Source organism: Dysidea avara, chromosome 9 (assembly GCF_963678975.1).
Source record: "Dysidea avara chromosome 9, odDysAvar1.4, whole genome shotgun sequence".
Lineage (NCBI taxonomy): Eukaryota > Metazoa > Porifera > Demospongiae > Dictyoceratida > Dysideidae > Dysidea > Dysidea avara.
This window is the reverse complement of record NC_089280.1, coordinates 21185641-21210350: the sequence shown is the minus strand read 5'-3', so window position 1 is coordinate 21210350 and position 24710 is coordinate 21185641. Positions and strand designations below refer to the sequence as shown.

At 36.6% G+C, this 24710-nt stretch overlaps 1 protein-coding gene across 1 annotated transcript; it reads left to right on the top strand.

Moving 5' to 3' along the window:
* Nucleotides 1–2: 2 nt before the first annotated feature.
* On the top strand, nt 3–24685 carry LOC136267384 (leucine-rich repeat serine/threonine-protein kinase 1-like). The gene is made up of 21 exons (XM_066062513.1): nt 3–291; nt 631–665; nt 720–758; nt 812–965; nt 5778–5877; nt 6992–8488; nt 8541–8686; nt 9693–9820; nt 9879–10001; nt 10050–10314; nt 12923–13064; nt 13123–13202; nt 17576–17692; nt 17758–18761; nt 18821–18931; nt 21859–22134; nt 22617–22919; nt 22996–23124; nt 23175–23456; nt 23508–24144; nt 24199–24685. The coding sequence occupies exons 1-21, from the start codon at nt 87–89 to the stop codon at nt 24549–24551; spliced, it is 6126 nt and encodes a 2041-aa protein (XP_065918585.1). The 5' UTR covers nt 3–86; the 3' UTR covers nt 24552–24685.
* The last annotated feature ends 25 nt before the right edge of the window (nt 24686–24710 follow it).

Genomic DNA, 24710 nt, shown 5'->3' with positions numbered 1-24710 from the left:
ACCAGAAAATACAAATTTAATTACACCCACTAAGTGGGTGTGTTTCTGTACGTGTTGTGAAGACGCAGTATGTGGCGAGGATAAACATGACAACTGAAGAGAAGACTTTGTTAGTTGCTGCGTGTTACGACAACAAATCATACATTGAAGATTACTTGGCGAGTTGGGATGACACGACGATTGACGGTTTGCCGTTGGAGTCACGTGACGTTATTCTTGCTAAAGCATTACACAAAGCAGCAGAGAGTTGTAGTGTTAAAGTTGTGGAAACGTTGGTAAACTCACCTCATGGTATGTAACCCTAGTTGTTGTAATAATGTTGTAAACCCTTCAGTTGTCTGTTAGGTGTCTAGGGGTCAGATTACACACATGCTAGCTATGGGTTTACTTGTATAAATAAAATGCCTACCTACACAAAAATAGCAAGATAAGTCTTGCGTGTAAGTGTTGTGTGGTAGTTCAGTACTAATGACATTAATTTACTGATTTGCTTAATGTGGTCACAAATAAGCAATAATGTCAACCAGTATATTTGAGGCATTATATTCGGGTTGATCAAACAATTAATACTGGATATGTATGCTATTAGTATGCATGCTATACAAGTCATAATGCTAATGTATTTTACAGTGGATGTGACATGTGTGAACGCCGATAGTGGATGGGTGAGTAACAACTAACTTGTTTTTCAAATATCGTTTTATGTACATCTGACATAGAATGCCTTACACTATGCTGCTTCAGCAGTGTTGAAGGAGGTAATAATAACAGTCAAGTACGATGTGTAATTTAAAAGATGGACATGTTGTAGTCATTCGCTCCAGCAACCAATTACAAAGGCCTACGGAGACTAATTTATGTGCTGTTCAAGAAAGGCACTGACCCCACAGTTCAAGATCTAATTGGTAGGACTCCACTGAAACTTGTTCTTTCCTCAAGGTTTGACCGTATCAAAGCTCTCTTTGGTTAGTGGCTATCTTTACATGTCTCATTTTATGGTGTTTAAATAAGTTACGTGAAGAAATGGTATACTTAGTTCTTATTATCGGTATCAAATATATTTTTCTAGCTGGTTAATTATAAATCATCATTTATCATTAGAATTGTTAATTTTTGCATGTGTCATTTGTGTGTATTGCTACACAATAATGCTTCTCACAAATTCGGGTTGTTAAGTGCATGCGCTTATAATTTTTGGAGAAAATGTTCGTAAAATTGTACTATCTGTTTATAGTTTTGGAGAAAACTTTGTAAAAATCATACTATCATACTATCTATCATATGCCTAATAAATAATTATGGTGTGTTAACACGGAATTGCTACATTGTAATAGAGGAATTAGTAGTTTGTGTCAGTCACCATGCCAGTGTGTAAGGATATTTGACTCATTTCTGGGTGAAATCCTTTGTAATGAACAAAATACTGCAATCCAGGTGGCTGATTTGCTGTATACACAGTGTAGGGAGACCTCCAGGGAGACGTTAGCACTCGAGGAGACATCCATTTTCCAGTAATTTCAACGTTTCTTCCTGTGTAGCGTTGTCACATCTTGAGCCTTGTATTTGACCATGTGTGCTTATCATCCATGGTTAATCACAAGAAATGTGTATGTACTCAACAAATAATATGTGTTAGTAGACACATGCGCTTAACAACCCAACTCTACGGTATGCATAGATATCATGATGGTGTATACTGCTAACACCAAGGGTGTATTTAGGGTGTTTCCAGAACCTCTGGAAGTTTAACTAGTCAGTGTCCTTGCAGCAGGAACACCAGACTATCTTAGCTTGGCAGTACAGGAACAGGGCAGTATATATAGTTACAGTGTAATAGAAACTTACATTGATTCCTCAAAAAGTGGATTAAGGGTGAACAAGTTGGTGAACAGGTTGTTGTTGTGTTACTTCTAAAAACCAGGTGCCATGCGGATAGTTACATAGCTGGAATTAATCAACAATGTAAACTAATAACTAGTAGGTTTGTAGTTATTGTAATTTCAAGTTTGTAATTGATGAATTATTCTAGCTGTGCATTGCTAAGGATGCGCTATTCAAACAAACCACTTCAAACAACATATTATGCACAGAAGTGTCATCTCAGCTGTTTTGTATTTTGTTGATCATTTTTTTATTGCAAATTCTCTCTACATACTGCCCTTCATTTCAGTTTGCATATGTAGTGGAACGCCCCTTTTCCATTTCAAATCAAAAAAGTTTTTTTAGTAGCCTAAGAGATCTGCTATGGTAGTTAAATACCTGAAGAGCCCAATGGGAAGGTAGTTCGTGAAGTTTTTAGCAAGTCGCTACACCCGTATTTCAAACAGGTGAAAAGAAACAGCTTCAGTACAATTAAAGCTTATCTTTGCTGAAGTTTAATACAGGCTTTATTCATAAGCTGACTGCTTTTCCCACTAAAAGGATATAGGTAGATAGATAGGTACACATGCACATTTTGTGGAAATACTTTTAGTAAACCAGATGCGTGCCCATAGTCGGCCTTTGGCTGATAATGGGTGCATGCCTGGTTTAACAGTGGTATACATTAACCTATATAAAGTCTGAAATGCTCTAATAGAGCAGTCAGATATATTCCAATGGAACGGTTGAAACTACTCTAATTGAACATTCATATCAGAGTTGGCAAACCAAAAATCGAGTTTTTGGTGATTTCAAAAAATTCTATATTTAGCCTTCTGTAAGTGTTTTCTTGTTTTAAACACTGTATTTGATTGTATATGCACTAAGCTTTTCTCTAAAAGTGATTTTGTCATGTTGATATTTCTATAATGATTTTTATGGGAGCATTATGGCAAGTGCTATATTCATTTATGGGGAACCCTACTAGAAAGCATACTACTGTACTGTTTGATACATTATACACAATACAAACAGTGCCACAGTATAAAAATTTCAGTAACATTGGTTATAATATTTTTCTACATTTGTAAGTTCTCTTATCCCATTATTGACCCACTAAGTAAAATTATTGTCATGCAGTATTGTACATCAGGGATCATATAGGTTGTACTAAAATTATTGAATATAAATTAGTCTCACAATACCTTCATATGGGTTGTGTTGTGGTAAGATGCCTTCAGTACAACCTGAAACAGTTCCAATGGACTGTTAATTTTTTTATTAAGTGGAATTTTCTACTGATGATTTACTTATTAACTTACTGATACCTTCAGACAAATGTAATTTCAATAATGGCTAAAGCTATGGATTTGGTTTGTTTTGTTGTTAGACGTTGCTTCAGCCTGACAGGTGCCTTTTGGTATACTGGAGTACCTAGAATGTATGTATCATGAGAGGTGCCTTTTGGTATACTGGAGTACCTAGAATGTATGTATCATGAGTTTACTAGGCTTGCACCAATTATTCCCGCATAATTTCCAGCATAATAGGCTATCAAAAGCATCAAACATTATACTAACATAAAATACAAGATTTTTAGTATACAGCAAAACATGAACACGTTGCGCATCATTGCTTCAAGAAAATGTGTTATTTTTACTCACACTTTGTGGAAAAGGTCAAGATACTCTAATAGAGCAGTCAAAAAATTTCTGATATACTGATAAACAGTTAACTCTTGAGTGCAATCTTGATTATGAAAGCATAATTGTGTGTGCGTATTATAGACTCACTACTCAATGTTGGTAACTTTCAATACACAAGCATAAGACTTTTCCTCTTTTCTCTTTGCTGATAGTGCGATTTGCGGTACTGCATGATGAGTTTTTTTCTACATTTGTAACTGGAATCATCCACATTTTCTGGATTGATTGCAGACGCACCTTTTGTACTGTTCTTTGTTTGTAATGTTGTGTAACAGGCTGACCATAGCTGAAAATGAAGCATAATGACCACTTCACTTTCACGATAATTAGGCACACATTAATTTTGTGTCAGTATAGCATGATCTTGTTTCTGGTTTGCTCAGTGACTGATACATGGTACATATGTAGAAAGATACATCTCCCAAATGATTATTTAACAATGCTTAGTCATAGCACAGATTGTCAGTACTTTTCAGCAACTACACTCAGCCCAAAGCTTCAGACAATGTAAATTTCATGTAATTCAATATAACAAATTAAAGGGTATTGCATCTTTGAGCTAGCTGAAAATCAAAGGGCATGAGAAAAATATTTTTTCCTGGGTGTAGATGCTAGCGGTACCTTTGAATGCCCACACTTAATTTACTAATATTTGAGGGACACAATAATTTCATGTGGTTTCTTGACTGACTATAAAATTTTATGTATGAATTTGCTATTATTTGTTTATGACCTTGAAAATAAAACTGTAAATTCCATTTTGTAGTTTGTGTGGGAGGATCAAAGTGATTCCGCGTACTGTATTGTCCATACAGTACTAATTAGCATCATAACTGTACTGTATGAGTCATGCAGAACAGTTATGCAGCTGATTGGGAAAATACAGTAAATACAGTACAGTTATGTGGAGAAATTATTTGAGGGATGTTTCGAAAATAATCCACAGGGATAGCATGTGCGTGACACTGTAAAGTGCTAAACCAGCCAAACTAATCCTACCAGTTCATTTTACAGCTAGAAATAGATTGTATAAACACTTACTGATCATCTGATTATGAAGCTATTGGGTCAGGTGGAGAGGTGTAAGAGTCATTTAGAGGAATCCCTATAAGGAAATATATATTTTCCATAGTATTATAATGAAAGTAAACTTAGAATATATTGGTGTCCATGTCGGTGTGACACCAACACAGGCTTGCATTCGGTGTCAGTGTCACACCGACACCGAGCATCAGGCTGTATTGGTGTCACACCGACACCAGTCAATTGCCAAAAATTTTCACACCATATATGGAAGTGGTAAACATGGGTCAGGTGGAGAGGTGTAAGAGTCATTTAGAGGAATCCCCTTTTATTCTATAAGGAAACATATATTTTCCATAATATTATAATGAAAGTAAACTTAGAATATATTGGTGTCTGTGTCAGCGTGACACCAACACAGGCTTGCATTCGGTGTCAGTGTTGGTGTCACACCGACACGGACAGCAATATATTCTAAGTTTTACTTTCATTATATGGAAAATATATATTTCCTTATAGAATAAAAGGGGATTCCTCTAAATGACTCTTACACCTCTCCACCTGACCCATGTATCCCACTTCCATATATGGTGTGAGAACTTAGAAAATTTTTGGCATTTGTCTGGTGTCGGTGTGACACCAATACAGCCTGATGCTCGGTGTCGGTGTGACACTGTAAACACGACAGCACGATTGATCACATGCATGGCATTGTGAATCACTAAAACTAGCCAAACTAATCCTATTAGTTTGTTCTACAACTAGAAATAGATTATATAAACACTTACTGATCTGAAAATTGCAGCAGTTTGAGTACTAGAGAAAATCGCTCCAAGCCAGATGACCAGAAAATACAATATAACACTTGAGGCATTGCCTATGTTTGTGTGTACGAAAAATAAAGTACTCGATGGGTGACTCAAGGCAAATACAGCATTCAGCTTTGCCTCATGCTGTATTAGCCTCTTGACATGCCCCATCATGCTGTAGGTTCTGTACACACACACAGCGGTGCTTTAACCATAACTTATGTTCGTTCACTCAAATACGTACCTAGCAATTTCTGTGTACAATGTCAGCAAGTATATTGATACATTTTTTTGATGAACATTTTATGCATTTAAAAATATTATTGTAGTTAGCAACTAAATTAATATCCATGTATCCATGTTCTTCGCTTTATTGCAGAATTGTTACAAAAGATATGGAACAGTAGATTAACTGATAATGCTGAAACAGATACTGTGCCAGTTTTTAGTGTTTACATTCACAAAGAGCTACTCCAGTGGTATGTATCTGTGACAGTCTCAGCAAAATCCACATAGTTTGCACCTTTCTGGATTTTGTTTCAGATATTTCTTCGTTATAATCAATGAATGAGCTACCAAAGTTTTAGTCTGTTGTATGGCTCTGGAGTTGTAGTGGTGAAAAAGAGGTGGGGCTAACCAAAGTTGTATTTCTAGGAGTGATGCTAAAACCATAAAACCAGATGTAACTCAAATAAAACAGTAAAACATTTCACAAAACTGTGTTTCAAAAATCAGTCTTACTATGTAAATTTTTTTTTAACCCTTAGCCAAGATTTAATCTCTTATCCATAATTACGTACGTATGTTCCCACTGTAACAAGCTTCTCCAAGTTTTGACGGACTACTTTTTAAAATGCTATGCCATGTAGTGAGGTTTTCTTGTGGACAAATTTAAATGCAGAGGTGGATCCAGGAGGGTTCAAAGGGTTCCATGGAACCCCCCTTTTGGAAGGGCCTCTATTTCAAGATACTTGAGATACTCTAATAGAGCAGTCACAGTATTCTTCTGAGGAGCAGTTTAGCAAGCTATGTGTACAGTTATAAATAAGGAGGTGTAGTTGATGGAGGGCAGCTATTGTCAGCAGGTAGTAACTTTTTTTTTTGGTCTTTGATTTACAGCTAGGCTGAAGTTGCAATTCTGAGTGGAACCCCCCTCTTTAAAAGTCTGGCCTGATATGTGAAAATACAATCATATGAAACTTAATCTTGCAAGCCAACAAATTTGCAACATTAATTCCTTACATGAATTTATTAGTAAGTGTGTTCATGCACAAGGTGGAACATGAAATTTAATATGTAAGTGTATTTCCTTGTATCCATGATGAATTTATGCAGGCGCCTGAAGTTTGAGAAACTGATAGGACAGCAGAAAGTTGTTATGTACATAAACAAATACCTAGTTTGGTGGCAAATGTTCCTACATAGCAGTGATGCAGGCACTGCAAATTAACCTTGTGATAAACAGAATTCTTTGTGTCCTGAATTTTAATACTATGAAGTGCCCTAGAAGTGATGAAAACTATGTAGGTTTTGGCTGAGACATTTACATTAGTTAATGTATATTTGCATGTAATGTCAGTGGTATGTCACTAGGGCCATTGAGTTAGATTTTGAGGAGATGGTACAACAGATCTTACTGATGTATCCCAAGTTGAGCTGTAATAGTTGGTCAGAAGCAGCAAAGGCATCAGAAGCTAGGAGAAATCTTTTGCTAGGATTAAAAGAAGATGGGTGGAGTGCCTTTCACTTAGCTACTGAACAGAAATGTGTGAATGCATTTAGAGCATTACTTACTTACTCTGGATTTCCTCTAACAGAAATCGTTAACTTTTGTCCCAAGGGAAGTGAACAGAGACGAGGAGAAAAAGTTACACCACTTTCATCTATTTTGATAAATTCTAAACTTGATTCTAATCCACTGATGGACGTATTAATAGAATTTCATAAGAATTATAGACAGTACGGCAACTTTCCCATCACTAATGTGAATCTTTCTTATGCTTATGTAGGTGAGATGCTGTCTCCAATTATCTTTAAGCTTGAAGGTATAATAACATTAAAAGGTAGCAACATGCAACTGAACAAGTTACCATTTCACAAACTGTCACATTATCCACTACTTCTTACTCACTTGGATGTTTCTAGTAACAATCTTAACTGCTTGCCAGAAGAGTTGTTTACTTGTTTGCACTTAGACTTTTTAAACGTTTCGAACAATCCACTTGGGTGCCTTCCTAAAAATTGGTGGAAGTCTCGCAGTTTACGACGGTTTTGGGCAAGCTCTGTAAACCTTAAAGAAATATTTTCCACTACATTCTCCAGTGAGTTGTCAAGTTCTTTAGTAGACTCTCAAGGATATGCCAAGCCTGCAGTGTATCATAGGCCTATCAAGGAGATCTCTCACCTAGCTGTTTTTGAAGATGAAAAGGTTTCCAAATTAAGAAATTTGGATTTGAGTAATAATGATATCACAGAATTTCCACATTGTTTTGCTTGTGTATTTCCTCAGTTAGAAAACTTGAATCTTTCAAAAAATAAATTACCAGGGGTTTGTTATATACAAGAGTTGCCTGTAGCTCTTGCAAGACTAGATTTAAGCTACAACTGGTTGTCTTCAAGTGAAATGGTACCTTTTGCCATCTCCACTGCAGGAAACTGCTTTGCATCACAAAATGCATTTGCATGTGGTCATATGTTACATTGTGAACTACCACGGCTGCATGATCTGTTTCTTTCGCACAATCGCTACTTGTATAAACTAAACTTTACATGTTTACCATCAGACAATTTGTTGTTTTCTCTACATGAAAATGACGATAACACTGAGCATGTCTTTTTCCCTAATCTCACACGATTAGAAGTTAATGATTGTCGATTACAGGAGCTACCTTGTCGTCTTGATCTGATGTCAAAATTACGTTCACTGGACATGAGTGACAATCCTATCCGTAACATTCCATTTGAAATTTGCCATTTGGAAAAGTTAGAGGAATTTAAATACAAGAATATATTTGATGAATTAACCTATGAGCTTAACCAACGCAAAACAGTGACTGAAAAAAGATATTTCTTAAAGTTTCATAAAGAAGGGTAAGTAGATACTGTATTGGTGTTAATGTTTATTTATACTGGTTACATTTAGAACTGTTAGTGACCCATCTGTTAGGCTCATGTTTGTGGGGCTGAGTGGACGGGGCAAGTCTACATTACTACGTCACTTAAGATGGGTTGGCAGAGTGGCAACAATTCCTGTTGGGTGGAGGGATAGAATGGAACAAGAGAACTGTGGTAAGTAGTCTCGCTAAAGTACACACGATGAATGTTTTGTATTTGGAAAAGTTTGTGACTGTATATTAATAAAAACTAGTATGTTAATTTAACAGGAGTGAAGTAGGAATCCAAGTGGTGGAACAAGATATATGAATGATGGACAGCTTGATGACTAAATCCCTACATTGGCACAGAGTTGTGAAAACATTTCAATTTAGGGATTTCCCACTGAGCTATGTTGTAATAGCACCATTCATTCATATCTCATTTCACTAGTACTCCCAACTATTCCCTACTTTATAAAATTGGGCTCCGGGGGGTTGTACATCTTTCTTTTTATGATTATACAGATTGGGGGGAGGGGGGGTGGTGCATGGAGGACTGAAGAAAAATGGAAAGAGTGAGAAGGAAGAGCTACTCTTTTCTAGGAATCAACAGAGAATATCTAGGGGTTAAAAGCTGCTAAACATCAAATTACTCTAATAGAACAGTCAATTACTCTAATAGAACATTTTCCCTTAAACTATAAGAACAAAGGCCAACTCCTAGACCACTTAAATTTCAATTTGAACTCAAACCATACTGCAGTATTTATGCTGTGCCCTTTATATGATAGCTATAGTTAAAGTGGCTCATGATGCTTATTCAATAAGGTTTAGTCAATATTATTGCCAAATTTGATTTTGGAAAGCTAAATTTTCTGTGAAGGCATGGCCCGGATTCCCTAGAAGAAGCATGCTCCTCATTATGAGTATACTTCTTACAACAGTTGTATCAACCAGTTGCCATATTTTTTAGGCGTCACTATAGATACCCCTAGTTCAGCATCCCGCTTGGGAAATCCTAGATCTACCTCTGTACATAGGTGATAACAATACTTCAAGCACCATCAGCTTGAATCCTTTCATTTCATTTAAACATAAACATAATTTTAAATTTACAAGTTTGTACTGTACACAATAGGGTGTAACCTGTATAACAAGGCAGATAATGCTGCTGGTATAATATAACTGTTTCTGTTTAGGTGTTCAGCACACAATTGGAGTTGATCAAGATGTTTGGTATTATACTAGATCACAGGATGAACCAGTGAGGCAAGGAAGTTACAGGCAAAAGATAATAACATTTTACACATGGGACTTTGCTGGGCAGGTAAGCCTTGTTGTGTATTTCAAATAAAGTGAATACATTTGTACTTCTATAAATCTAGGAAGAATATTATGCTACACATCAGTGTTATCTTACCAGAAAGGCTTTGTATGTGGTTTGCTGGCGTGTAACAGATGGTACAAAAGGAGTAATGGAGTTAAAAGAATGGCTACTGAGTATCCAGGTAGATGAAGGTTCATGTATATATTGCCATTCCCATGATTGCCTTTAGGCTAAGGCTAAAGATGCTGTGGTGGTTATTGTTGGTACTCATGTGGATATGATTGTATGCAAGCAACGCATTCAAGTGTGTGAAGATCTCCACAAGTTAATACAGACAAATTACTGCAGTGGCTCACCATACTATCCTGATATTAAGGGAATAAAGTTTGTCTCATGTCTTGGTAATAATGGTCAAAGAAGGACAGAGTTTCAACCTATTATTGAGCTCCGTAAACATCTCTATGATATTGCATCTTCAATGATGGTTACCTTAGGTAGGTTTATAGTATGCAATGTTGTAATATCTCAACAATGAGTATGTGATCAGGTGCTTTCATACAGGAGTACTAAATTGCCATTTATACAGACAGACACAAATACACATACAACACAAACAACAACACAGTACCACAAAGACACTGTTTCTATGAATGTAAAACCTGTTAACAAAGTGATAATGGGAAATACGGCATGCATGCCCTTGGATGCAGTGTTTAAAGGCTTGCCAAGCAAATGTACTCCATTTTTCCCATTGTTACTTTGTTAACAGACCTTTGTTATTCATCACCAACTAATTAACAATCTCCTGACAGTTGGTGTTGTTTGCCATGAGTTTTGATAAAGTAATGATGTTAGTACTATTGGTATTAACAATATTTAATAGACTGACAATTTAGCTATTGCAGAGATTGCAATACGTACTTCATACTGTTTGTACTTTGTTCTGTAGTTTCTGTGTTTTTTTCATGCATGACCACAAACATGCTGTCAAATTATCCTTGTAAGGCTTCACATAATTTTGTTGCTTGACTAGAAGCAGTGTGAACTACTTTTGGCATTCATTCCGTGTATTACCATGTATAGGTGTATAGGTCAAGATTGTTATCAGATGGCTGAATATATATAATTTTGATAAATGTACGTGTAATGAAGCATCTGGGTGCACAATGATGTGAACATGGTTTTGAATTACAGTAAGTTGCCTGAAGATGTGTTTAGCAAATTTGGTGGAGTAACTATTGACCTGTTCTGTGTCAGCTGCCATTATGAGTTATATATAAACTGACAATTTCTGGTATATCACGACACACAGTAGTGTGTCGTGCGACCACACCGTGAGTATATTGACAGGAAGAAAGAAAACAGCTTTTTAATGCGTGCATAGCTCCATGGCCCCTTCTCCAAAGCACACCATTTTTGCATTATAGCTGTACCCCACGTAGGGTACGTCACACAGCAAATTTGATTGAATTCGCAACAGCCGTTTGTGATAGATGGGCTTTCAAAATTTCGTTTTAATTTCTTCGTTTTTTTCTTTTTATGCCGTACAGGGGCTACGGGGGCTTCGATTTCTTTTCGCACACTTTGCAAAAATTGCTATAAAATGCAAATGGTAACTTGATTGCCTCGATCTTTGGCACAAATGAAGAGCGTGTAACAGTGGATTTACGTACCAAGTTTGTTGTGAATCTGAGTAATATTCAAGGAGTTGTGAGTGTTTATTCACGCAAAAAAATATCAAAGTTCTGTCACGGCTACAGGGTAAACCGAGTATAGGAATAACTTGAAAATTGGTGTGTAGATTGGCTGATCATCGTAACAGCTAGTGCCTTTTGATAGTTTGAATAGCAATAGAGTTACAGCAACAAAGTTATAAAGTGAAAACCAAGCAAATGTAAAATTGCAGGATCAAGATACTCTAATAGAGCAGTCACTGTGGGGTAAAAAGGTGTGCAAAAAATGTTGGGAAAAAACAAACTTACCAGAGTTCGAACTAGGGACCTCCATACCTAACACCTGCATCCTTACAACTGAACCACTGCAACCTTGGCTGATCACCTCACTTAATTTCTGCTTTATAAATGAAATTTCTAGTTGAAATCTGCTTATAATTAAGTGTTTATAATTTCATAGATCTACCAATAGAAGTACTAGATTGTTCTAGAACGTTCTATGTATGTTCTATTAGAATTCCTCAAAAAAAATGTGCACTCTATTAGAATATTACAATAGTATTATCAAATATTGAATTAAATCATGCAATGAAATACATTTATAAGTCTGTCTTCAATAATCATCATTGTATCTACATAGAAAAGAAGAAATGTGAGTAAAAACAAACCTCAAAGTCAGCCATAGGCTGGTTTTGGGACCTTATAAAGTACAAAAAGAAGTGAAATCCACAGCCAAGCTGTGAAAAAGTGGTGCGGCCTTAAAAAGCCTGGGTGAAAAAAGTTGTGAAATCAAAGGTGGCGGCCAAGAAATGGCTGCAATGATGTTAATGCTAATAAATTTTAATAATGTACATTTTTAGTATTAACATCATTGCAGCCATTTCTTGGCCGCCATCTTTGATTTCACAACTTTTTTCACCCAGGCTTTTTAAGGCCGCACCACTTTTTCACAGCTTGGCTGTTTTTGTGTGGATATATATATAGTTTGGTAAATGAGATATTGAATCTATTATTTATTCAAGACACAGCAAGCTAATTTCAATAAATTTTAATAATTTCCCACACGTCATGAATTTACCTGTAGAAATATGTGCATACAATCTCATTGTCTAAAAACAACCTATATAATACATTATACAAATTTATTACATGCAGGGCTCATGTACATGCATATCACCTAGTATGTCCAGTGGTTGCATTCATATTGGCTTGGGTAATTGATTGCTCTGTGCAGGTTATTAGCCTGATATGGGTGGGAAGTGTTACATGGGGCATTTGGGAATTTTCCTGATACTTTATGTATGTGGGCTGTTGGGCATACATAATAGGCAAAGACCTCATGCCCATGTTGCAACTATTATATGTGTGCGTGCGTGGGTGGGTGTGTGCAGTATGTATGATATATGGCATTGTGTTCTTGCTCTTGCAGACTCAAGGTATCCAAAATTAAAGTTAATTGACCAGGAAGTTCCTAGAAAATACAAAACACTTCAAGAGTTCATATTTGTTGAGGCATCTTCTATGAAAAGACACAAACAACCACCAATAGTGAAATTCATTGATTTACAAAAGTTTGTTTTCTCAAAATATTTGTTGAATTTAAGTATACGTCTAATATATGTGTGTTAGGAAGCTACAGTCTGTTGGAGAATTACGTGCTATGGATAAACTGGAACTCTTTTATGGTTTGCAGTATTTAAAGGACAATGGTATGTATGTATGTATGTATGTATGTATGTATGTATGTATGTATGTATGTATGTATGTATGTGTGTGTGTGTGTGTGTGTGTGTGTGTGTGTGTGTGTGTATGTATGTATGTATGTATGTATGTGTGTGTGTGTGTGTATGTATGTATGTATGTATGTATGTGTGTGTGTATGTATGTACGTATGTATGTATGTATGTATGTATGTATGTATGTATGTATGTATGTATGTATGTATGTGTGTGTGTGTGTATGTATGTATATATGTATGTATGTATGTATGTATGTATGTATGTACGTATGTACGTACGTATGTATGTATGTATGTATGTCAGTGTGTACATGCACGCATCTGTGTATGGGATGTGTGTGTGTGTGTGTGTGTGTGTGTGTGTGTGTGTGTGTGTTGAGCATTTGCTTCCCCAGTTTACACCAGGTACCCATTGATATTACAGCTAGGCTGTAACATCAATGGGTACACCGTAGGGTATACTGTAGCCTCCTGCGGGTGCATGCCTGCGCTGACTCGTAGCACCTGAGTAGCACACAGGTGCCCCAGTGCTGGCCACTGGGCAGCGTGATCGCTTAGCGGCAGCTGAAGGCTTTGCTTTGTGTGTGTGTGTGTGTGTGTGTGGGGGGGGGGGTGAGGGAATTACTAAACCATCCACACACATCAGACAGACAGACATGTCTGAATGTCTGACAAACCACCAGGCATTCCGGTGGGAACAATCTGTATCAGCTGGAATAGGTTTATTTTTGTGATTGCGATCATGTGCAAAAACTAGCATGCCATAGACCATGACTACTCCATGATGGAATAACAAAACCAGTCCACTACCGTACAACAGGAAATATTGATGAAAGGAAAATTTGATGAATTCACAATTAATCAGCTTTGACAAATTAAAATGTGATGAAAAGCAAAAAATCACAGATCTTAACACTGACTTTTGAGGTGCTTATTGACGTTTGACGAAATAAAATTAACCAATTTGTCAATTTTTCTTTCATCAAATTTCCTGTCATATGGCACTGGAGATTTTATTTAAACATTGCATGGCACATGGACACACAAGATTTAAAATTTAATGCTGAATTTTGGACTTATCAGTTGCAAGTCTTCCAGAGCATTATCACGAATATTCCCAGTCTGTAATGGTAGCTCATGAACAAATGTTTTGAAACATTGTGTATTAGACCATACATGCGTGACATAATTTTTTAATGGATGTGAAATCTGCAGTAATGTGGTCTATAGCATTTATCTAATCCGTACTTTGTACCAACTCTGTAGGCTATACGATAGCTTGAGGGTTACGATAGACACTATGGATAACAGTATTCATCCTAGAACAACCTAGCTATCTTAGCTACGCTCCATACCCTTAAAATGGAGAGGATTTCAATAAAAATGTGGCTTCTAGCTAGCAACACGCTAACTTGTCAGTGAGCTTGTCAGTCATTAGTCAGTGTGACTCGTATAAATTTAGTCACACAACCGAGTACCATATACATGATATTTTTTAAGTGATGTAATTTAATACTCACTTTCCATTTTCATGAATGGCACTGTGGATCTCTAATTTATTAATATTTTGACCATTTATACAAATAAAATTTCACAAAAGTTGTCATTTTCACACAATTCATGACAATCGTCAAAAAACTGTGTACAATACACATAGGCTGTAAGTATATAGCAAGAATATTTCTGTAGCAACTGTATACTTTGAAATATATTGTGATAAAGTTTAGCCAAGAAAGGTTGTTCTAAGATGAATAATTGTAGGAATTTTCTATGTAACACTTGCTCTATGGTGTATCCATTGTATGTTGGTATAAAGTAAAGATTATCCACACAAAAGCAGCCAAAGGTGCGGTCTTAAAAAGCCTGAGTAAAAAAGTGGTGAAATCAAAAGTGGCAGCCAAGAAATGGCTAAAATGATGTTAATGCTACTTAATTTTAATAATGGCTGTGTGTACATTGTTAAAATTTATTAGCATTAGCATCACTGCAGTCATTTCTTGGCCACCACGTTTGATTTCACAACTTTTTACCCATGCTAGCTGGGCAGATTCAACTCATAGGAAATGTTTGAGCCATGAGAGATGTCCTACCCTGAGGAAGTTTCCACAGCAGAAATGATTAATTACCATTCAAGCACTATCAAGCTACGGGTACATGAAAATGCGTTTTCTTGGTTCCATAAAATGAGTATGTCACCCACCCGTACCAGCTGTACTTGGCCGCATAACACACGCTATTTTCACAATTTTTGTAGTACTCTAATAGTGCACATGTTTTTTCTGTGCACTTCAATACAACACATATAGAATGTTCTAGAATTTCTACTGACAGATCTACAAGCTATCAATCTAGAGTACTAACCGGAATTTTCATTTATAAAGTAGAAATTAAATGAAGTGAACAACTGGTAGCGGTGGCAGAGTGGCAAGGACTTGGCAATATAGGTTTGGAGGTCCTGGTTCGAAACCTGGAGATTTTTTTTCTGGTGTTTTTTGTGCTTGTTTTTTTTTTTCATCTCAGCGACTGGTATCTCGGTCACATTTTTTCACATGTTTAATTTTGCTTTATATCTCCTTAGATAATACTCTCAGTACTTTTAAACCAAACCACAAAAGGTTTGCACTACGATAGTAACTTCATGTACAGACCAATTTTCAAGTTATTCCATCAAGCAGATTACCCTATAGGCGTGAAAACAAATTACTTTTGTAATTTTCAAAATAGCACATAATTCTGTTGTTCTTAGTTTGATCTGTATGAAAATTGGGCTGTAAATATGCTGCATTGTGCTATTACTGCCCTCCAGTAAATCAAGTAAAGCATGTACGAGTTATAGTGAGTGGAGCAAAAAAGAAGAAAAAAGAAGCAGAAGATAAAGAAAAATGCAAAGAAAATAACACAAACTTTGAAGGCACATATTTCAGTGATGGCTGGGTAGATTCAACTCAAATTTGGAATAGGAGGTGGCCTACCCTGAGGGGGTTTCTGCAGCAAAACAGGATAATTTCCGTTCAGGCACTATTGAACTACAAATACGTGAAACAGCATTTTCTTGGTTCCTGTAAAATACACACTTGTCTGTTGTGCAAGCTGTACTTGACCACACGACACACTATTGTGTGTCCTAATATATAGCATACAAGCAAGGAATTTATTTAATAATCTAGTAACCTTAGGAATGCAGTCAGTGTTAATCACCCAAAACATTTTCATTACGATTCTAAGTTTTACTAGCTCATAGCTTTTCAGTGGCATAGTGTATTAATAGCAGATAAACATCACAGGAAGTAGAAATCAATGCAGTTATTGGTGCTGCTTTATAATTCTAAATGACAATAGCTTTCGTGTCCATGGTCGTCTGCTTTCTAGTAATTTCTGTATTTTTCATGGCTAACAACAGCATCTAGTGGTTACGTAAATGCAGTTAAAAGGTCAACTAAAATGCTTTCCCATACATGCAACTGGACTATTTTGCTGTGGAATTATTATAATCTATGGCAGGCTAGTGTTTACATGTGATCACAATTGCAAAAGTAAAGGTTGTCCAGGTTCTCCTCTTTTTGATGTACATGAGGGTGGCAGCTGCATAGGCTAATTATTCACAAGCCACAACCCATTACAACCCTACAAAATTACACAATATACCACAATGCAGCATATTGCATTGTACTGGGGTAAAAATATTGCAATGTGTTGATATACCAAACTTATATTGTTTCATCCTTAATGCTCAGTAACACAATGTTGCTGGTGTTGTTGTTTCCTTGAGCAAGAGAGTTGCTAACACAACTCCAGTCTACCCACCTGTTTAAATGGGTGTAAATTGAGAAAGCAGTCTACTCAATTTTATAACTGAGAAATGTCTTGCAACATGAGTGGAGTTCAAGTGGGACATTGGGTCTCTACACCATCACCTGTGAGACATGGTACAACCTTTCTCTCAGCTGTTTTATTTTATCACATTTTCTTTAACATCAGTTGACAGTGTGACCTCCATGCCCACTATTCCAGTCAAAATGGTCTTTATTCCTGTCAACACAAATGCCAAGTGATCAGTATTTCCATTCATAGAACATGTGTACAGCATTTGATCTAGTCCTGTACAACGTTTCTGAGGCACAATAGAAATGACGTACAAGAAAATTGCACGCTTGTATATAATATATCCTTCTTCATTCTTCTTAAGTTTAAACTTTGTACATTCATGTAATTAAGTGCAGTCAGACAGGCTCGCAAAGACAGCAATTTCAAAAATTGGGTCTATGTCTATGGTTGGTGACAGGCCAGGTGTGGCCTGATTAAGTGGTCTTTATAATTTATTCACACTACTTATGTTATCTTTAGGTCTTCTGTTACACTTTGACTCAGGGATATTGGCTGAGTATTACTTCATAGATCCTCAGTGGTTTTGTGATGTGCTTGCAGTGATAGTATCACCATTACCACAGATCAATGAATTTGGTATATCTATATAAACTAGTTATTGTTTGATTTATAGATATACTATGCTGTATTATTTCTCCTAGTTGCTTACAATGGTAATATTACTACTAAGCAATTTTACAGCGCTCTTACAAAATATGGTGTTACAAGTGTTAACATTGAGTTGCTTCTTAAATTGTTGTGCAAGTTTGAGATTGTTATTAAGCTTAACGCAGACAGTGTCCTGATTCCAGCATTGTTAGATGACAGTGAAGGTGATAGACGAACAACTCATTTCCAACCATTTCGGTTTCCACCAAAAGAGGCGATAAACTTTGGTAACATCAATCTTATACCTGAACAGAAACTATATCTTTGCAGCAACAAATCTTGCTACAGAAGACTGTTCATGGCTCCACATATCCCAGTGTCATTTTGGCCAAGGTTCATCTCTAGGTGTCTATCTTCCAAATATTTCTGCCGGATGTTAGTGAGTTGTGGAAAGAATGTGACAGTGAAAGACTGCTTGACTGTCAACCAAGCCATAGTAGATGGAACCTTGTTTCAATGGCAGTATGGCAAAGAGAAGATCCATCTTTTGTTTGGTAACCATGTTTTACTGAGAGTAAACAAAATCGGTGATGAATTATCAAATGGCAGAATCAAATATACTGATCATTTTAGTGGTACCCGTTTTGAGTGTCATCACAGAGAAGGGTTCATAGTGCATGTCCCTGGTTATTCTGTTGTTACTGTAAATGATACTGACAATGAGTTTGTATGCACCAAAACTTTCAGTGCTCAGATTCTAGCTCATGTGTTAGAACTAATAGACCAAGTGATGAGAGATTGGTTTGAAGGATTACTAGACCGAGGTATTTACAGTGACGACTTTCTGCTACAATTGATTCCTTGTCCGTACTGTTTCGGTGACCAGCATACAGGATCAGTAGACTCAGCCAGTTCTGAACATTCAGATTACAATATGGGTAATGATGTGATTTGCTTTTCTGTGGGTTTTTGTCTGCAAAAAGTACAAGAGATGAATGGTGTTGAATGTCCACAATGTCAGAGTGAACTCATGATTAAACACATTGCACCAGATTTGGTATGTGTGTCTATAGCTAAACAGTGTATGGTACACTTGTGTTTTGTGTGTTGTTACAGGAATTTGATGATCTGACTCCGAATTTTAAAATTGACAGTCAATTGTTGACTCATAAAAAGTTTATAAATAAAGGTGGATATGGCCAAGTGGATAGGATGATGTTATTAAAGGTTTGCTATAATAAAGTGTGAAAGCAGTTTTATATACAAAGTTACAATGTATGCATTTATGGTGACCAATTGCTGCTGTTGCTGTAGTGGTATATATAATAGTTAGACATCGAAACACAGGGATCTACGAAACTTAGTAACCCAAAAGGTGCTGTGTTGTGGCACCCTGGCAAAGCGAGGGTGCTACAACAGAGCTTGAGGGTTTCTAAATTCCGTGGAACCCTGTGTTTTGATGTCTAACTTATTTAGACCACAGCTCATTGTTGTACTCTCACAGCTGCTTGTGATGTGAGAAATGTAGCATAGCGTTAACAAGCGTACTACACCTCAGTACAGCATTTACTGTCCAGTTAAATGCCCATGCATTGCCAATGTTACAGGTACATAATTGCCATATTTTGTCAGAGATGGAGATCTACTGAGACATAAACAAAGTATCTACAGGATTTAGAACCTGCAAGTAGCCAACAAAATTTGAGTATTTCACTTGCTGTGGCCTAAGTATAAGTTAGGAACCTAGACAAAGGTTCTTAAAACTGAGCGAAGCATGGTTTGCACCCAGTTTTAAAATGACGGGGTGTAGCTAGCACTAAGAGTTAATTATTCACTCTTGATAATAGTGCTTAAAAGATTCATTGTCTAGCTAAACATACTTTCATGCTACTGCAAAAATCGATGCATGGCAAGTTTAGGTGTGCAATATTTTTAAGGCTCTGGCATGTGTAATTTATTGTGCTACAGTAAATAGAAGTTAATATGCTTGCATTGTGTGGGCATGGATTTTGAGCTAGCCCATATCACAGTAGTGAAGCCAACATGTTTCTTGTAGGAACAAACCATGTATTTTGTGGTAATAATATCATGAAGGTGAGTTGAAATCATTATGTCGACATAGGTTAGAATATGAATAACCACTTGTAGTTGTAGAATAAACCAAACATGGTGACATCAAACCAATCATTACATAATTCTTAAGCCAGTTTGACTAGTTGAAGATCACAAGACCCAAAAATGGATGTGGTACTTGTTTGATATCACAGGTTTTTGGAGGTTACATCTATCATGTTATGTTTCATATTAATGCAAGCATAATATTTATCTACCTTACTTGTGCAGAAGCTTGTTACCCCTGCCCAGTAATTTCCTCAGTTGCTCTTATACTTGCATGAGTGTTAATTATAGTGTTGTTATGTTCACTTCATGCATGGCTCTGCAAAAAAATGTTCATTTAGCATTAGCATGTGGGTTAGCAAAATATAGGTAATAAACTTGGAGTGGTGGAAGGGTGGTGCGTATAGCTAGCAAACCCATGCTGTGTTTTGTTTCATCCTGGATAGTGTGTACTTTGCAGGTTTGAGCAGTGCACAGTCCCAAGGTGCAATGGACAAAGCCATCACTTATTACATATTACATATGTACACATGTTGCCACGCTATTGTTGTTACTCAGACAGGTCCGTAGAACTGGCTGGATCTTTTGTGTTAATTGTGCTTAATTTTAGAGAATACGGAACTTGTCACTGCAATTTCAAACATTTTTTTCTTCCTTACTGACGTCTGCCACCCTCCCCACATCACATCTATGTTTTGCCACACTTTTGAAAGGATTGTTTTAATGACCATTCATTTCTCTGGAATGTGCTATTAAGAACTTTTGTAAATCCTGTTGTGCCATACATGTGTGTATGTGTACACATTTGCACTGTTTGGTACTGCCCAAGCGCAACGTCGCACTTGTTCACAAATACAGTTTTGCTCAAAATTTTAAAAATTACTAATTAAGGGATGTGTCAACTATTTTGCTCACGATTCTTGCGAGTGAAACAGCTGCCACGCTGTCTCGCAAGCGAAACAGTTGCCATGTTCCTTAATTAGCGATTTTTAAAATTTTGAGCAAAATTGCATGTGCAAGCATAGATAATATACGAACATGGATTGGAAACGCCTGTGAAATTATTTACCTATCCTAGTTACGGTGCGCCAATACATTGGAAAATTTGTTGAAATGTACTGGGTGGCTGTTTGGCTTTCTCTCGACTAGTTTCAAGGCGTGGACATTCCTTTTACATTGTTTATTGTGTAGCGTTTTGTACTGAACAAGGACACAGCTTGTCTGTGGACATTGGAGGGAATATCACTGGCAACAGGTGGATACTGGCAGTATGTGTTAGCAAATATTTTAGCAGCATCGTTACCAGCTATCTTAACATAGTCTCTATGCCACAACCAAATAAATGTTTGATAGACTGAAATGAATTTTTAGCCAAAGACTTGTTCAACTTGGGTAAAACAATTGCCCAAAGTAGTGCCTGTTTTCTGTTGTTTTATCGAAACAGTCTGAGTATACAGTGAAACATTGGATATCTGGTTAGCTAAAGCCACTCTACCTGCTACAAGTGAAGCTAAGAACAGTAAACAAACGATGCTGTACTTTGTATTTCTTCAGGAAATTTGCCCAACCGTTATGAAACACTATACTTCACCTTTTAACTTGCATCTTGTTACGCTGTTGTTTGCTACTCGCCAGTGTCCATAACCAGTCCAGCCTCCAATTAGTGTAGGTGCTTTGTAACCCAGCTGTAACCAATAAACACGTATTTGTAGCTTACAAGAAATGCAAAATGTTCCACCTGTAACGACTGTAAACTTTTCGCGCATCGTAACGAGGATGGTCTATGACGTCACTACGTAAATGATACGGGCGTTTCCAATCCATGGTTCATATATTATCTATGGTGCAAGTGAGTGCGACGTTGTGCTTGGGCAGTACCATATTTGTATGTACGTCTCATTGGCTGAAAAGTGATAGTAATTTGTTAGGTAGCTGGGAACTGTAAAGTAAATAGGAAAGAAGTGCATTGTGATATTGCTGTACTATATTGGGTGCATGGCTGCATTTAATTTAAATGAATGTGATCACAATTTCAGAATTTAGATCACTCTACTGGTCAGATGGTTGCAGTGAAAACTATTGCTGCATCTGAAGAAAACCATGCAATCTCTTATGGACTGACTCGTATTGAACTGAACAAACTGTTATCTGCTGATCATCCCAATGTTTTACGGTTTATTGGAATAACTGTAACACCACCAGCTATTGTTGTTGAATATGCTCCATTAGGAAGTTTACACGATGTGACTAAACAATACAGAGAGAAAGGTTGTCCAATTTGCCCTGCATCGATAGCAATGATTTTACAACAGGTATGTATACATAAAGCTGTTAGTACATGTTCCTACCATGTGTTAAAACAAAACTGTTACAGTAGCTTACAGGGGCTGATGTAAAGAGTTTGCTTGTTCTAGCGATCAGAGATTTATCAGAAGGATATAATTTAATATAAACTAACAGCACCCAAGTGCTGTGAGATAACATAAACTGATTAGCAGACTGTACATTGCATACTGTAAAGCATGCAAGCAGCAAAAAGTTTGTTGCAAAATTACAAAGAGTAGTGTTCAACTAAAATATAGTGTAAAATTGCTTGTGTATCTACAAATATAAGCACTCATGTTGCTATGCATCTAAATTGCTAGGACTTATACTGTATACTTATACACATACACACGTATGCACGCACACACATACGCACACACGCCAGTACATACATGCATGCTTGCACACACTAACACATGGATGTTCTTTTATATTAGGAATGCATATTGTTTAAATATTTTGTGTGTAGATTGGTGGAGCTCTGGCTTATCTACATGGAGACCGCTACATTGTTCATTGTGACGTTAAACCGTCAAACATTTTAGTGTTTGCCTTCCCAGATGCTGATCACAAGTGTATTAGTACAGAGCTCATACATAGCACTTTACAATGTACAGCATGTGAGAATGGTTCAGGAGTATTGGTTAAATTGGCTGACCTAGGAACTGCTTGTTATATTGGTCCTGAAGGATTTAGTAAGAGACCAACTACTCCAGGGCACAATGCACCAGAAGATATACTATATCTAGGAAAGGAATTTCTAACTGAAAAGGTAATTAGATTTTAAAGTTTGATGTAGCTACTGATCTACGTATACTGTTTACTGATGCCTATATTGTCTCCGATAGGTTGACATATTTTCTCTAGGTACAACTCTGTTTGAATTGATGACCCACAGAGACCTACCTGGTATTGTTCATGATGTAGATTTTAGCAGAGAGATCAAGCATGGACGAAGACCTCGGTTTTTACCAACGGTGTGTAGAATTGGTGATCTGACTGATAATAATTCGTATGCGTTTTTCAGGATCCCAAATATCCCTCAATATTTAATGAATGCTTGTTCAGCTGTTGGAGTCAAGACTACAGGCACAGACCTAGTGCGACTGATGTTGCACAAGTGTTCCAACCTCCACATAATATTAGCTTTCTACATTCATATCCTATTAGTAGAAATCCTCAAGGATCTTGTCTGGTTGTGTCTGGTGATGATTCTCAGTACATTTGGATAGTTAATAAAGATGGTTGTTCTGTTGTTGTTGGTAAATTTATGGAGTCAGAATCAATTCCAGCCTTTGATTTAATATTTGTAAGACAGTACATTATATTTGTGAGTATTATTGTTAATTCTTTTAATTAGAGTGAGATTTTGTGCTTCAAAGATAATCCAGTTAAGATTTTATCTCAGATTGGAGAAAAGCTTTGGGCTGTAGTCAAAGATGGCAGAATAGCTATTTGCAACATTGACTGTAAGAATGAAGAGCTGTTCTACATGCAAACTAAAGGGTTTCCAATAGATGCCAAAGAACCAATTAAAATATGTTCCATTAGCACAAACACAGTAATGCTGGCTTACTCTAATGGATTACTGGTATTTGCAACTCATCAAGACCTCAGTCCAAACAGTCGAAACAGTCCACTATTCATGTCTATAAGTTTACACATGAATAAGCTTAATTGTATTCAAGTTATCCAGTGTCAGTTAACACTACATGATGTTGAAGTGATATCATGTGCTAAAGAATTGTGGTGTGGTTGTGATAATGGCTTGATACAAATTTTTGAATATTCCATCTATTCAAACAAAGGTGTAATCAAACCGCAATCACATTCTTCCCTGCTCCCTCAGAATTCAGCCATAGTTCAGCTGAAGTCTCACTCATTCACAACTTTAGGGGAGATGGTTGTGTTTGCTCTTCATCATCCTGGTAACATAATTAGTTGCTGGGAAGCCAAGCAACAAAATCTTTTAAAAGTGATTCCACTTAAGTTTCAAGGTAAATAAATAATATCTCATGCTTCATTTATGTCTCTTCTCTTATATTATGTAGCTTCAGCAATTCTTCCTCTTGCAAGTAGTCTATTTATGGGGACAATGTGTGGAAGAGTTCTAGTATATAAATTCACTGAAGAGAAACTAACTCAGTTGACTGGTAGACATAAACAAGGAGAGAAGGTTTTGACCTTGGCAGCTGTTAATGGAAAAGTCACCAAAAACTGGTTGATATCAAGTATTGGAAAAATTGTATCCAGTACTACTGGTAACCAGTCCATGTCTCAAGATGATGAAGACCTTCCATGTGACGTTTTATTGAGTTTAGGGTCAGGCTACCATGAAGTGTTTGACAGTCATCTTGGTGAAGAAGGATTTCAGCGTGTATTGACATGGTGTATTTTAAAATAGCAAATTTTTGTCACTGTAACTTATTTATAATATATATTTAGAGCAGTGTACATATGTGGTACCTATAATAACTAAATCACTAGTGTAGTTTGCTGTTAATTTTATTTGGTGATATGAAAGTATATATACTGTAATATGTCAGCCAAATAATATTCTTTT

Coding starts and splice junctions, on each gene's coding strand:
- LOC136267384 (XM_066062513.1), top strand. CDS start 87: ATGACAACTGAAGAGAAGACTTTGTTAGTTGCTGCGTGTTACGACAAC. Junction 666..719: donor TGAACGCCGATAGTGGATGG/GTGAGTAACAAC, acceptor CATCTGACATAG/AATGCCTTACACTATGCTGC. Junction 22,920..22,995: donor AGGAATTTCTAACTGAAAAG/GTAATTAGATTT, acceptor TGTCTCCGATAG/GTTGACATATTTTCTCTAGG.